The following is a 16145-nucleotide window of genomic DNA, read 5'->3' as shown; positions in this document are numbered from 1 at the left end:
CTTACAGCTTGTTTTCACCCTCAAGGACAACAGTGAGCACAGCATTGTGTCCTCGGTGTGTTAACTGCATTACTACATATCCTCAAAGCAATAAACCTGCAGTTGTTATTAAGTGAGTTAATAAGATGTTCTGCGCACAATGCTCCCTGACTGCTGACCACAACCTCCTTCTCTGTTCTCCTCATAAATTATTTCCTCTCCTTAGCCCGAGCAACTCCCCTCCTCAGGTACAGAAGAGACTCAGTACTTTTGTTACTCTGCGGATAAAGAGAGGCCCTTTTTCCTCCCATCATCACTGATAAAAAGGGGTCTGCGCCACATCACAGATAAGGCAGGGGGCCATAGTGAAGCAAGAGGATTGTGAAACATTCTCACCTGAAAAAGTCGTTTTTTACTAGCCTCTGCTGATTGACTATCCCCCTGCCATCAGTGTAAGATAGGAAGCAATGCATTTCTCTAGACACTTGCTTATCAAGTGACAGATACAGCATATCTCGTCATGCCACGCTGACACTCGCGCTGACTCTTTATATATCACAGTTTTTATCTTTGGAAGAGGTTTGGTTGTGCAATCATATCTTCTGAAGTCACACACAGCAGCATCTGTGTTGCAGCTCTGATCAAAGCACATGGGTTGAAGAGGTCACTTAACCCTTAGCATCCATTTGGACATGCCTACTTCTAAGACAAATTGGCATGCAGACTTTTTGGTTCAACAACATCCTCTTGAATTCCTGCACAATGCCTACAAAAGACATAGTAGTATAAATCACTCACTGCTGCTACTGCTGCAGTTTAGCATGCAACTACTTTGCATGCTTCACGAGGCCGAGTGTGTTTTGGATCTTGATGGTTTTATATTGGCTGGCAGCTCAAGTAGGTGCTGTTAAGCCCGTTCACATGCCTCCCTGAGTCCCGTTCCAGCCATGACTGCCTGAGCATGGTGGGAAATAAACGTACGCTTCCAAGTGCCTTTAAATTGTGTCTGTGACCGCGACCACTACAGCCACCAACAGTCATTCAGAGGTGTAATTCTCCTCAATAAATCCCATCAAGCGGGCATAGAAGCGAAAGTAAAAGATGTCTGGCTGCGTTAGACGTCTTCCTGTAGACAAAGAAGACTACCATATTCTTCTGAAACCCTTCTGAGCAGGTGGCGCTGGATGTGTGATTGTTTGTGCGACACTTAAATCAGCATCCGAGGAAGGAGGAGACGGCGCCATGTGCTCTGATGGCTTAACGTGTTCGGCTAACACCAAGTGCCTAATGCTAATAAGGCTGCTAATTAGCTTTGTGTAGTATGTGCCAACTTCATTCATTAAGGTTTTAAAGTAGTCCTACGAGTGGCAAAACATTGAGGAGATTTGTGTTCATTCTCAAGAAGGATTTAGACATGACTTGATGCTTTTATTCATCACATAAAGAAATGAAAACCAGATTTAAAGACACTTTTTCATTTTGGAGGTCTTTCAAAGATTCACTCCAGTTCCTGTTTCTTTCCCAAGGAATGAATGAAGTGTCCAAGAAAAGAGCCAGAGAAGCCCCTTCGCTACCCTCCCATGCTGTGTCTTTTGTAAAAACGGCCGCTCAGACCTCGCCTGGTAGCCGAGACGTTCACAGAGAGCGTCGTAGCGCTCGCTCTCGTCACCGTGTGACCTTGTTGTAGCCCACAGAGCCTCCACCTGCTCTCTCACACTAGCTAATGGATAAAAATACCCAGCAGATCCCACACTCTCTGTCAATAGAGATTCAAGGACAGCTGCTGGCCACCCTGTTAACACAGGGAATGTACAAACAAAGGCAAGGGAATGCACACATACGTATTAACACAAACAGAGACAGACGTGCACACAGTGGCACCCGGTGGAACTTCATGCTGCCGCCCCCCTGAGGTGTGTGATGAATGTTGTGCACATTTGGGATAAACTGCTGTTGCTGCTGTTTTGTCTGCTCCAGGGGGGCGATGCTCCTCAGTCCCACTTGGCACGAGGATACAGACGCACCGCGGCGGGTTGTGCTGAACAGACAATATAATGCAATATATTGCCATTAGCAGATATTGCACCGTAGGCAACATGACCTTCTAACCTTCAACACGAGCTGTCTGACTCCCAGTAGTCTGTTTACCTCGCTACAGGGCTGCAGGCTGTTTACCTCCTCACACACTGCACTTCATTATGCTTAAACACTATTTAGAGTGTCATTCCAGCCTTATGTTCTTATTACAGGCTGACATTGATAAGACTGACATTTTGTTTCATGTAGAGTCTGTGGCGAATCTAGAAAATGAACAGAAGGATTTTTCTGCTTTTGTGTGGTTGTGTTGTTTAATGAAAATGACATTTAGCAGTATCTAATGAACCTCTGAAGGACCTCAGGGACAGTGTGCTCTGATGTGCTGTCAGGTACATAATGCCCCCATATGACAATTATATTCCTGATGGCTTATTTCTTAATTGAGCTTTTAACCTATGAAATGTCAGGAAACAGTCACTGTTGCAAATTTCTAAGGTGACATCTTCTGATGACTTCTTTCATCGAACAACCTCTTCAACACTAAATACAATTTGTCATTAAAGAAATACAAAAGGATCAAATTCTCCCAACTGAAAAGGTAGTAATAAATGTGTTTTTGCTTGAAAATCACATATCCCTTAATAAAGGACCAAAGAAGTATAGTCATTGTGTTATTTCTCTGTTGGTCGACCAATCGGTAATCAATAATTGAGTAATCAGTTCAGCTGTGCAAACAATTTTTGGCTTATTTGTTAGATTTTTTATGCCAACTGCTGACTAATAAGTGTTTATATATAACCAATTATAAAAGATTTGGACTAGCAATACTTGTTTCCTATATGAAAGTATTTTTTTTAATACAATAGTGAACTGGTCTATACATTTTAGAGAGAACAATTTGTGGTTCATTTGTAAAAGACCATTTAATTGTTAAAATAGACCTTAGTTGCAACCTTGCTTGTGTCCCTGCTGGCCCTCAAGAGGCACAGTCCTTTATAGTTGACCCAGATGGCTCCTCCACTTGGTATGCCATACCTTCCATAGGTTAGCTCAGCAGGGGGTGGGAGGCACGGCCGTTATGGCCTCGTGTGTGTGTGTGTGGACACTGAGACATTATCTAGGCAGTGTCATCCGAGGAATGCGAGCCTCACCCCGGCCTGACACACAAGACGGCCCCTCCGCTGTCACGGTAACAGGATCCAGGAATACCGACGCACGGCTGAACGAGGGGTCGGTGGCGTAGAAAGGCAAACCTGGAAAAGGTCAAAACTTCAAAGGGAAATGTTCTGGATCACGACGTGGTGTGGGGCTGCTCGAAATTGAATGAATGACTGATTTAATAACCACCTATGTTCTACCAATTACACACAGATACGTTTGTTTCCATAGCAATATGCTGCAGTGTGCTTTAAAATGAAAAGTAGGCATCAGAATATCCACGGTTCAAAGAGAAATGATCCTTGGATCTCTTTAATCATGCTTATGTCCCCCTAATGAGCTTCTTTTTTTCTGCATACCACGCCTCATTGTTTGATTCCAACCTTGAAGCGGCCACAGTAAAGTTCAGAGGGTGAAGGTACACAGCATAAAACTCCCCCCGCAGTGACAAGTGAGCAATTGTTGTAAAACTAGGTCGTCCTCGCTCCCAAGTCGCGGGGGATTAATTTGTGCATTTCGCAGCTATTTTCTGAAACAGAACGACAACAAATCCCCCCTCCCCGCGTAAAGTGCCATGATTAGAGCGGCCATTCCTTCCCTCACTGCCAGGGATCAAGGTCGTAAGCATCTTAGACAGGGAGGGTGTAATGAGCCGAAAGATGCAGCTTGTTCCCTAAATGCTGCATCTTGAAAACTAGTCCGCACTGCATTGTTTTCAGTGACGAGTCAAGATCTTCTGGACTTTATCAGCACTTTCCTGTTCCACTTCATTTAGTCTCACACCAGGACAAGTCTCCTTTTTCCTCCACAACAAAAACTGAGGATAGAAAAGTGTGTCATGCTCAAAAGTTGGGTTTATTTCAACCATCAAACGTCACAGCACTGACAGAAGGAAGTATGACCATGTGCCAAATTTCACAGATTGCCAGTGAGATGTTACTCAGTGTGAAAACTCATTCAGTTCTTTACAAGTCGCCCGGCTGTGCTGACAGAAGTACATATGCCTCACAGCAGGAGGCCCGATGGTTTCTCACTCTGTGTTCATCTCTCTGTTGGCTTTGTAAGGAGAGCAATAGAGTTGGCAGACAGAGTTTTGTTTTAAGAGAATAAGGAGATTAAAAGTGAAAGAGCTGATCATTGTAGCACCAGATGCATTGTTTAATGTTGTTGTTGTTATACCACTCTGTAGTCTCACTCTTAATTGACAGCTAGATTTAAACTAGAGGCTTCGCAGTATGACGTTTATCAAATACTAATGACACCTCGACGTTGATATGGAGATGATATAGTAAGGTTGACTTTCTGTGCTTTCATACAATATTCACACAATGAGATTTTTGATAAATAATCAGCATTTATGTAAGTATGGCCAAATAAAGACAAATCAAACACATATAAAAGGACATCACCTCCCTGTAATGAAGCCTTTACAACCAGGAAAAGACATCAATTATATCACATATTTTACAATACATCGTCTTATATTAACATATTTATATAATGTCAAGATATTAGTCAGCCAAATGTGAAACAATTATTTGGTATTTAATATTTAATATATAATAGTTTCCAAGTTTCCCTTTTTATAAAGCGTTGTACAGTGTTGAATCATGCTCAATAAAGAAACTGTCCACACTGAAACCCCTCATCTAAAGTTAAACATGCCTCGATTGAGACTGGATTTTTTAAGGTGAAAGGTGAAAGCAAACATGTAACACACATTAATTGTGATGACACAATGGAAGGATTTCCTCGACAGTACTTCGGATCAGCACGGGCTTGCTTGCACAAATGCAGACGCCTGGAGATGTTAGTGTTGTCGACAAAGGAGACACCATCATTGATTTATTCCACCGGGGGACTGTCTGAGAGCAGCAGCCATCGTGTGTCTGCTTTTATGGGGTTATAACACTTAATCGGTCATTCCTATACGGATATAAAAGCGTAACCTCAGTCCCTCGACACACATTAACACATCCGTCTCTCTACTGGTTGAGATACTGCTCTATAAAATGATGCTTCCCACTGTTTCTGTTAACGACGACATGTGGAATTTATGGTTGAATCAAACTAGATATACGGATGTGTTGAAGTAATTAGTATCTGATCGTCAATCGGGTACAGAGGATGCTTAGGTCACCAGAAATGCTCCTTCCCTCCCCTCCCCACCTGAGACTCCTTTGTGTATTCTTCCACAGTGTGCCATTGTTTTTGAAAGGTTGCAGCCCCCTTTCTTTGATGTTTGTCTGCAGCGGCTGATAGATGCATGCAGAGGTCTGCTATCTGCACTCCAGCCAGGGACAAATGAATAAATGGATTGACCATTTGTGGCTCAGTGAAAGGAAAAGGGATTCCTATTTGAAATACAGACAGTGGGGTGTTAGGAGATAAGAAAAGCAGAGGCTCTTCTTTTCCATAGTTTAGGGCTCAAAACAATACTGAAATAACAGTAGGTGTGACCTTTTTGATAGTCGAGCAAACTATGAAGTCATTTAAATGCATAGTGTTGGTGTAAATATTTGCAACCATTTTACACCTTTGATTTCTGTTGCTGTTGGTAGAAAATGTAAAGATGTCCCTTTTCTGATGTTTCAGAGACAAATCAATTGATGAAAAGAAAATAATGACAATACTTGTGGTCTGCAGTCCCATCTTAGCGGTACAAACAAGGTTTTTAGGTGTCTCAATCACAGATTTGCAGATACAATCCCAGTCAGAGAACATGCATCAGATGTAATTCAGATACTCTTTATTTTATTTAAATTTAGAGCTGCAGCTTTCGGCTGATTAATCCATAAACACAAAGATATCTGGCAGCTGATTTTCAAAAATATGAATCATTTCGTTGAGTTCCAGCTTCTCAAAGTTGCCTTTTTCTTTGTCATATTTGGAAACATTTTAAGGTTTATAACACTTGCTAATAGAAAACATCACATGGCTTCTGAGGGATTGTGATTGCCATTTTTATTCCAATGTTTTCCTATTTCATAAATTAACCGCTTAATGGATTTATCAAGAAAATAATCTGCAAATGACTTGAAAACAATACATTAGTTGCGGCTTTATTAATCCTAAACTAATCCTAAGCATTAGCATTAATGGTACCATGCACGGTGTTGAATATTTTACATTTGTGAAGAAATACAGTTTCCTTTTGTCAATGTTCTGGTCGGTCAACATTCTTTTTTTATCATTTGGGTTTCACTTATCTTTTCTTGTTTCCCTGATACCGATGTGAAACTGAATATTTTTAGACAGAAACCTGGGGCTCTTCTGTTTTCTCAAAAGTCTCAATAAACAAACTGCAGGAAAACTTTACAACTTCCCTAACCTCGCTTTGCCCACTGAGTGCTTTGCCACTGAACAGACTGGCAGTGGGCCCAACACGGCTCCCTCTCCCTCCGGGGCCCTAACATAATGGTTGGAAAATGGAGTACGTCTTCTGTGTTTTCAGAAGAAGACAGGGTCTGCTTCTTGTTTCATTTGTATACCGGTGAGGCAATACCTTCACTTGTTTGGCTGCATTGCACTGCTACCATCTGTCTGACAGATACAGGTGTAAAGTGATGTTGCATCGAGGAAATAAACTCACAAAGACGGTTGACAGTATGTAAGTGGTATGTGAGGAATGTCTTTTGCAGTTTTGCGTAAACAGCTTTGAAGTGTCCTCAAGGTTTTATCATGAGCAGCATCTCGGTATGTTTTTCCATCAGTGGGGGCCACCTGTGTTCCTGGAAGGATTAGTTTGGAGAAGGAAGGAGGCCGGATTAGATGGTGTTACTGGTTTAGCCTGGGAGTTTAAGCTACCCCCAGCTAAAAGCAAGCAGTGTTTTTCAAAAAATGAACAAGCTTTGTCTTTATTCAGCACACACACACACACACACACACACACACACACACACACACACACACACACACACACACACACACACACACACACACACACACACACACACACACACACAATGAGCACAGTTTCAGCCTTCATCAGCATGTCCTAGTTTCAGCTCCCCACTTCACTTCCTGTTTCTGTTCTATGGGAAACTGTTGGTATCGTTCTCAGCTAAAGATGTTAACGAACATGAAACAGGTGGTGATGTTGAAAGCATTGAACCTCTGCTGATTTCTCTTCTAAGAGGAAAAAACATGACAATCAGCTGTGAGATGATGCGAGGGGATGTCCTTATAAGGGCTTTTTTTTTTAGCCGTCTGAAATAAAAAATGAGATTTAAAAAAAGCTGAAAACTTAATTGAAATTGTGAACATGTTGTCATTTTAAAATCCTGTCCTTGTCCTAAACACAGTCCTATGTTCTCTCTCTGTGTACTTTGTGGTGATTGTGTTTGGCTCCGTCTTTAAAGAGGCCAGAAAGAGAAAAAGAAAGAAAATTAGACGGGAAAATGCTGGGCCCCGGGAGTGGAAAAGATGGGGTCCTTTGCATTCTTTCCATACAGTCAATTTGAAATATTTGAGACTGAAGCCACAATTGATGGTTTTGCATATTTCTCCCTGTGAGGCAGCTTTTGAGTGGGGCTGTTTCATTCACAGTGATCACAGTGGAAAGGAAAAAAAAAACCCTGCAACACTGCCACCTAGTGGTGACCCTCTGTCTGCATTGTTATTATACCTGCTGCTTAAGGAGGGAATTTCTTTCTTCCACAGTCAAAGTATATCTGTGCTTATTTATTTCCACAAGTAATCACATTATATCACAGTGTATAGTTTACTTCATGTACGTGTGCTGTGATCTTTACAGTTGCATAATAGGCTCTAGGTTGGAGTTTAACATATAGTGTTTAAAGTAAGTCCTCAGTTCGTCAGAGTTTTTTAGCAGCCAAAAAAAGCTTGTAAATGAGTGTCTCCACCGTTAAATTAACTGTGAATAGTCCCGCCGATTCTATTCCTCACTAATTAATACATTTCATTCAAAAGATGTATGATAATAGCAATACAAAAAAGAGCTCATCATAATGATCGCAAAAGTCGAATTGGAAGCCTTCAAATTGCTTGCTTTGTCTCGAAAATCTGAAAATATTCCAATTTTTTGGCACTTTTACTTCAAAATATGAACAAATAATCCGTTTCAACATTGATTTTCTCACTATAAAGTAATTGTTTAATGAAAATGTTTCATCCATACCCCTGCACAAAGTTAAATATTTACGATAAACCTGAAAACATCAGCTTGTAATCGAGTGATTGCTAATTTTCCTATAGTTTGCATCTTTTTTTTAAAACCTTCTATAAATGTATTTGTCATTTTGACTTGCACTTGCACTCCAGCAGGAATGTGTCTCCTGCGTTGTCATTGTGCTGAGCCATTTATCCCCAATGAACCCAGTAAACCCAGCCTGCAGTTCCTGGTCGCCCAGCAGGTGGCGGTATGAGTCTGAACATGTGCTCTGTGGTGCCTGTGCTCCTGTTCCTCTGACCACAGACACTGAACATAAGGATCCGGTTAGTGAGAATATCGCTGTGTGATGTAACGGGTCCAGGCGGCCCTGAGGACACTTTCTCTCTGTGTACGCTCCATAAAGGCCAAACCCAAATAACTACAAGAGTGTGTGCTGACGTCAAGGGACCATGAGTCAGTCCTGTAGCTTCATTCAGATGTTAAATAGTAGTAATGTCTCTCATGTTTGTACTACAATGTTCCGTAATATCTGGCACTGTTCCACTTGGTTGATTCTCAGGGGAACATTACTAATATTTTGAGTGTCTTTTTTGTTTAGGATGCTGTTTATTTTTTTTTAATCTAACGCCATATGAGCTGAAATGTTAAGATACACTTAAACTCAACAGATATAAGTTGTATTCATAAGAAATGGTTTTACACTTAACATTGCTTCAGAAACAAGGATTATTTTGCAGTTTTCTGACTGAAACAAGATATTATTTACATTATTCGACGTTTTTTTTAATCAGCCTAAACTAACCACGGTGAGGCTTTTAACATTGGTGTGATTTCATCAATTTCTCCTCCAATCTGACACCGAACCAGCAGAAAGAAAGCGTTATTCAGCTTTCGTGGTCAACATTTTAACACAATTTGCAATTAGCTTGTGATTGCTTCCATTAGAAACATAACCCGGAGACAGGGTGGGCATTGTGTGCGGTTTCATGTGTGTGTTTGTGTGTGTCACGCAGGATTTTAACACAGAGTCTCTGTTATCCCTCCGCTGTGCTGTCGCCACATCTACCTCCAAATGCCGCCGACAAAGGCATCCCAGTAGCCACAACCAGCATCACACACACACACACACACACACACACACACACACACACACACACACACACACACACACACACACACACACACACACACACACACAGTGCCCCAGTGTGCACACACACAGTGGAGTAGCTGTACTGGCTGCCAGCTCTCAGAGAGGGCCACTTTGTTTCACCTCTGACTTGGATTCGCGCCAAACAATCTGAGAGTCGCTCACTGGGTCATTTGATGCAGTAATTGAATGGGGGGGGTTATAGTTTTGCAGTGTAGTTCCTTTATTTTTTCTGTGAGGTGCTTTACTGCTTTCTAATCCAATGCTCCGTCGCACAAATCAATGTCTCTGTCTCTGTGAACACTTGTCTGTTGTGTGAGTGGCCAGTGTGTCCACTGCAGAATGAATAATCAGCGGTTTTAACACCAATGCAACCACATAATAATGAACTTTGTGTTTTTGTTGACACTTTCTGCTCATTTGGTTTCAGATAAAGAGTTAAAACAATTGATTGATTGAGCAGGTAGACAAATGAAGGAAATGTAAGGGCAATTCGATATATTTAAGCACTTTTCAAGGAAATCTTCCAGTTTTTTATTGGTTTCAACCATACAAATGTTACAAGGTGCTGTTTTTGTTTAATTCATGTCATCAAAATATCTGTAATTTATAATAAAAGGGATCTTTAGTGGCAGCAGCGTCAAGAATGAATAAAAGTTAAGTGCTGTGACGTTAAAGTTACATTTAATCAGATTTCTTTGTCCACTTTATTATCCTTCCAACCAGATGTAAACTCAACTTTGTCACTGAAGATCTCCTTCTAACACTGATATGGTGAAATGGAAGCATTAACAGTGGTCTATTTACAATCAGATACCTTGTTTTCTGCAGGTACATTGTTAAAGATGTTCATCCGGTATTTGCTAGCTCTGTCTTTGTTGCTGAGCTGGTTTTGTTCAGACGTTTTATCGAAGCAGTTGCACACAAAGTTATTGTCGTTTCATTCAATGTGGATATAGATATCGATTGTGGCGGCTTTAAAGCTTTATCTCTAATCCTCTATGTCTCACAAGAACCTCTCCTCTGCTCCTCAGGACCTGGAGATCGTCTACTCGTATCTCCACGGGATGGAGGCCTTGTCCAACCTGCGGGAGCACCAGCTGAGGTTAGTATCTGCACACATTACCGGAACTTAATAACCATAATTGAGAGCTTGATATTCCAATCACATTAATTTGAAATGCAAATTAAATCACGACTGACAATTCCTCAGTGTCTGCTCCATGACGGTTGTAGTCAGGGGTGGAGAATTAACACTGAGCCGGCAGCCAAGAGCTGCGGAACATCGTCTGCTTTCCTAATCCAGCAGCCACTCTGCCCTACAACCACTCGTTGGCTGGAATAATTTCACTCTCTAAAAAGCAATTATGCTGCTAAAAAAGAAAACCAGCTGTGACTGTGACTAGCAGACAAACATGTATACTTTCCTCATCAGTATAAACATATTCAAAGCATAATTAATGTTGAAGTCTGTTATTTTGTGCTTGTGAGGCCCATATCTTCGCTGGATAACAAAGTGGTTCATGTAGGTGTGTACACATTAACATGATACGATATGTAAAACCACACATTCTTCTAAATGAGACATTTAATTTAGCTTTAAACTAAAGGAAAGTAACACCAATTTCACACCAAAGGGAGCTGTCGAGGTGTGAAAGCAGACAGGGATGGTCTTCTCTCTTTACCTCTGTTTTCTGTTTCTCTGTATAGTAAGATGGTTGAAATCTTTTGGTCTGGGCTGCTGGTAAAAACTATTGAAATACTGAATTTGGGATGTGTTTTTCCATCTATTTTTATTATATCTTTGGTGAAAAAAGGGAAATATATAAATAATTTCTTGCAACATTGGGTAACTTGAAATATGTTCTTGCATTGCTCAAATTTTATTTCTACTTGCACTATTTTTATTTCTCTTTATGTCAAGAAATATCAAGTTTTTCATTGTGGAAGGAGTATGGGACTCTTTAATTGCCAAAACTCTTCTGCAGCTATTGTGCGGAACACAATAAAGCCCTTGAATCTTGGATTTAGTTTCAGCCCTAGTTATAGCTCTCACTTTTATCTTTACATTCTGTGAAAATTTCATCTGAATCAGGACTTTCTTTCGAACAGTAAAATGCAAATGGGTCAGATCCATATTGAGCTTCTCTCTCTATCGAAACAGATTGTTTTGATTAAGACGTAAAGGACGTGTATCTTTACATAAAAACCTCACATTTCCATGAAACTACCGTGCCGTGAACACACCGTTCTGCGCTCCACACACACACCGTTCTGCTCTCTGGTCACTACACCGGCCTTCTAGTCCTTTCCAAACACTGCATGTCAGAAGTCTGTTCCCAGCATGCCTTGTGTGCATACATGTGGATTATACTGGCGACGGAACAATGTTGCGGTACATGACCCGCGAGCTGGAACATTCCTCTGTGTGACCCCTCTGAGGCCTCCCACCCTACAGTAACCCCTCAACCCTCCCCTTCCCTCTGGGTCCTGAGGAATGTCCCCATGGTCCCACACACCAATCCTCCACTCCCGCCAACTCTGCTTGTCCTCACGAAAAAAAACAATACAATTCCCAGCCAGCTATGATCCCACTAACTATGGGATTATGTTAGAGATCTTTTCTCCTCCACAGTTTGTCTGGGAGGAATGTCTTGTTTTTCCTCTGTCGACTTGTTTTTTAGAGCTGGGATTGTTGTTTTCTTTCCGCCGTCGCCGTGCACTGGTGGGGGCTGCAACATGACGGCCACCCCCGGCTATTTTTTGAAGCCTTTCGTGTTTTTAATCAGCGACTGTTTACTGTATAGCTGCCTGTCTGCAAACTTGTTTTGCTGGGGGCGTTTTGGGAAAGCCTGATGAGGATGTCTTTTAATGTAGGGAGGAAAAAAGGCTTGGAAGATTAGACATCTGTCATTTGTATTCAAATGGAACATAATACAAAAAAGTGAGGTCCTTGTTTGCATATTGATATTACAGTTACATTTATATTATTTTAGATCCATCATGTTTCATGAAACAGAGCATAGGAAGCACAAAGTCAGTTTTTGCCTCATTAAGGAAGAGAACGCATATCAGTAAGTCTATCTGACCGGGATAAATGACACTTGTTTACTTGTTTTGGGAGCAGATGCATAAACGGACTTGTACGCTAATTGCTCAAATCCAAAAACGTACCTGAAAAATCTGTCATGATTCAGTGGATGAGTAACTGTCTCCTCACCTTTCATCAGTGCTGCATCAACAGCAAACAATTAACATGATGGATGAACAAATACAAATACAAATGAGAGCCAACAACAACCGTTACAAACAAACACAATAAATCAAACAGACACAAATAAAAATCTAATAAACATGGCAGAAATAAAAATGTAACGGCTGACTTTCTGAGATTACCCAAAATAAAAGTAAGTTTAAAAGATAAGTCTCAGAAATGCAAAGAAACTCAGCATTTCTACGTAACATAGTGACATCACTATGTAACAATTGTGCTTCTATTGGTTAGTGCTCCAACACATTGTAGTGATAAGCTAAGGGGCGGGACATCTCTACGCCTTTGACCTATCAAAACAGAGCCGGCCAGCTAACCAATCAGAGCAGACTTAGATATATCAACCTGAAAATAAGCACATGTCAAAAGTGCAAGTGTTTTTGTTTTTGTCCAGTCAGAGCCGATTCCAACTCATATGACTGAAATTATTATTATTTGAAGCTCAACCTTGATAAAGTCATGTCTGGGTTTATTCATTTCACTTTGTACTGTTATGTGACATTGCAAACCAACCAAAGGTAATATTTCCTCCTATTGTTTTCTGACCTCCACCCTCTTCTGTGTCCCTGCAGGATAATGTGTGAGACGGTGCGCTATGAGAGACATGAGGCCAATGAAGTGCTATACTAGTAAGTACCACAACCCTGGAACTGTATATGTGTGTGTATCTGTGCTTACAGGGATATGGATGATACACGGTCAACCGCTTACATTTCTACCAGCGTATGACACACATGAAAAACAACAGGGTGCTACCAATGAAACCGTGTTTCAAATCTGTGTGATCAAAGCACACTTTAGCCCGGGCCGTTACTCAGAGTTATTGATGAGCGGAGGCGTCCGGGTCCTCACAGCAGAGCAACGGGGGTGCCTTTAATGAAAACAAATGTCCGTAAAGCACAGGCGCAGTCATTCGATGGCTTTACGAAGGTGTGTATCATTTCCACAACCAACCACTCTACTATAACGTAGAAGGGATTTCCAGTCTATTCTCAGCATGATTCAATCAGTCTGCGTCTACTGATTGAATCTAGAAAGAAAAATGGAAGCTATTCAATCCCGTAAAAGCATTTCCTCCAGTGCTACCAGCTAGTCAGCGGTGGTTCAACGCTTCCTCCTTTAAGGTCTGTGCCGTGAAAGATTCATGTTATCGGAAAGCAGTATTGGCAGATTCCTGACAGCTTCGGAGTGTGTGAGGAGGTTTTTTTTAACTGCTGCAAGCACACACACACACACACACACACACACACACACACACACACACACACACACACACACACACACACACACACACACGGTTTGACTGCTGTCACATGTTGACGTCTCCCGAACACCCATGGTGAGAATTAAGACGGTTAATTAACGTTATCAGCCTCTCAAGGGACCACAGAGGACGCATTGTCCCTTCAATGCCTCCTGATCCCTTATGAGGTGTGTATGTGGGGTTCTATATGTATGTGTTTATGTGTGTGTATTGGTGGTTGATGGGGAAGAGTCAACACCTCATTAGAAGCTCACCGGTGGTGTGGGAGCTGATTAAACAAAAGGAATGCAGATTAAGCTGTGGTCGCATAATAGACTCCAGTTTCAACGAGATTCCCTCAGGCCCCTTACTCCAGTCACCACACACACACACACACACACACACACACACACACACACACACACACACACACACACACACACACACACACACACACACACACACACACACACACACACACACACACACACACAAAAGCTTACAGCTAAGAAGCTCAATTTGCATTTTTAGTGGTATTGTTAATAAAGAGCATTCGTGGATGTCATAAACGTATTACTGTCAAAAATGTAAATCTGCAGATGAAAACATCATTTTCACACGTAAACAGTGTTTTTAGGTTGAGGCGGCTTAGTTCGGACGTCGTCTAATACCTCACTCAGGCCAACACATGGGCCAAAGCTGCGTCAGCTGAGGCTCCTTCACCTTCTCTGCTCTGGAGTCTGGTGGACTTTGGCATTAATGTGTTCCTAGACATAGTGTTGCAACAGGGAAGGAATAAGGGCTTCACTGAATGGTTTAAAGCCTCAGAGCGTCATTCATTACGCACACACTCAAATTCTGAATCAACATCCGAATGCTGCATCTGTTTAAATGCAGTATTTCTCTGCAGATAAAGATTAGGCTTCACTTATATTATAACTGTTCTACTATTCGTAGAATTAGAGTCAAGCGGTGGTTGCGTAAGGTAGTTTACAGCTGATCCAAATCTTTCCAAGAACTCCAGACCGTTGCAAAGATAAAAAGTTAAATTTATTGAGGAAAAAATATATAGCTTGCTCTCCCGCCTGCTACACTCACCCAAGGTATAAACATTATAGGACAATATTGAACAGAACAACTACATTCATATATTTAGTCACAATACATGATCTAATAGAACATTTTGTCTTGGATTTTTAAAATATTTTTTTAGTTTAATGCAAGAAATGTGAAGCTCCCATCAAATATAGAAGACTCAAGTGTACATTTTTTTATTTGAAACTACCCCAACATGTCTTTAACGATGAATAAACAACATTTAATCTACTGCTTTCCAAAATGAGATAATGAGAGAAAGCAAGAGAGCATAAGAAAGCAAATGAGTGTGTTCATGAGCAGAGGGAGAGCAGTGAATCTGAAACATTGATTTTATTTGGTAATTAAAAATAATTGAATGGGTTTTTGTGTAATTTTCTAGTTTATCAGTGAAGTGTATTGATAGGGGGTCTCTGCTTACAGGGAGAAGACGCATCCACATGTGACAGCTGTCTCTGAACATACATGCAATCGACCTGCTCCCTGTATGAACTTCTTATATAACACAGAGATAAACATCCTGTCAAATAAACGCAGCAGGTTATTGTCATTTTGGTTTATTGGTTCATTTAATTCTTACAAGTGTCATAGTTTCTAGTTGTGTCATTGTGAAACTGTTTGTCTGCTTACGAGTGATTGCGTGCATGCATGCATGTGTGAACCAGTAAAAAGTCTTCCTGATAAGGGCTTGGTGTTAAACAGCAGCACATCAGATTGACTTTCCTCTCGTGCAAGATCTTAATCAACCTTCCCCGGTGAAAACACCAGCTTTTAACGGCCTGTCTTCATTTCCTCGTCTATTTCAACAACAGCAATAATCTGCAGGAGAACGAGGGCTTTAAAAGTCAATGGGGGAATTTAATTGCGGTAGTATCTCTATGAAGTTGTAAAAATGGTATGGCCGTTGCATTGAGTTGTATGTCAGACGGCTGTAAAGATGGTTCATTTCCTTTTTTATAATAGCATAGAGTGACCATTTAGAGAGTTTCACTTACAATTGAAGTGGGCATTTGTGTTTATAGGGAGTTTTCCTTTCATCAGAACCACTGACGTACTCTATGTGTTGGGTGAAATGTGA

The 16145-nt window shown here is 41.1% G+C and overlaps 1 protein-coding gene across 7 annotated transcripts in view; it reads left to right on the top strand.

Moving 5' to 3' along the window:
• Positions 1 to 16145, top strand: part of rapgef2b (Rap guanine nucleotide exchange factor 2b) — a 102272-nt gene that overhangs the window by 16093 nt on the left and 70034 nt on the right. For all 7 annotated transcript variants that reach the window (XM_063876273.1, XM_063876270.1, XM_063876268.1 and 4 more), the window contains exons 2-3: positions 10493 to 10563; positions 13302 to 13358. In XM_063876273.1, coding sequence (XP_063732343.1) covers positions 10493 to 10563; positions 13302 to 13358 — 128 coding nt within the window. The remainder of the gene's footprint in view (positions 1 to 10492; positions 10564 to 13301; positions 13359 to 16145) is intronic.

This window comes from Eleginops maclovinus, chromosome 23 (genome assembly GCF_036324505.1).
Source record: "Eleginops maclovinus isolate JMC-PN-2008 ecotype Puerto Natales chromosome 23, JC_Emac_rtc_rv5, whole genome shotgun sequence".
Lineage (NCBI taxonomy): Eukaryota > Metazoa > Chordata > Actinopteri > Perciformes > Eleginopidae > Eleginops > Eleginops maclovinus.
This window is presented reverse-complemented; position numbering and strand designations above follow the sequence as displayed.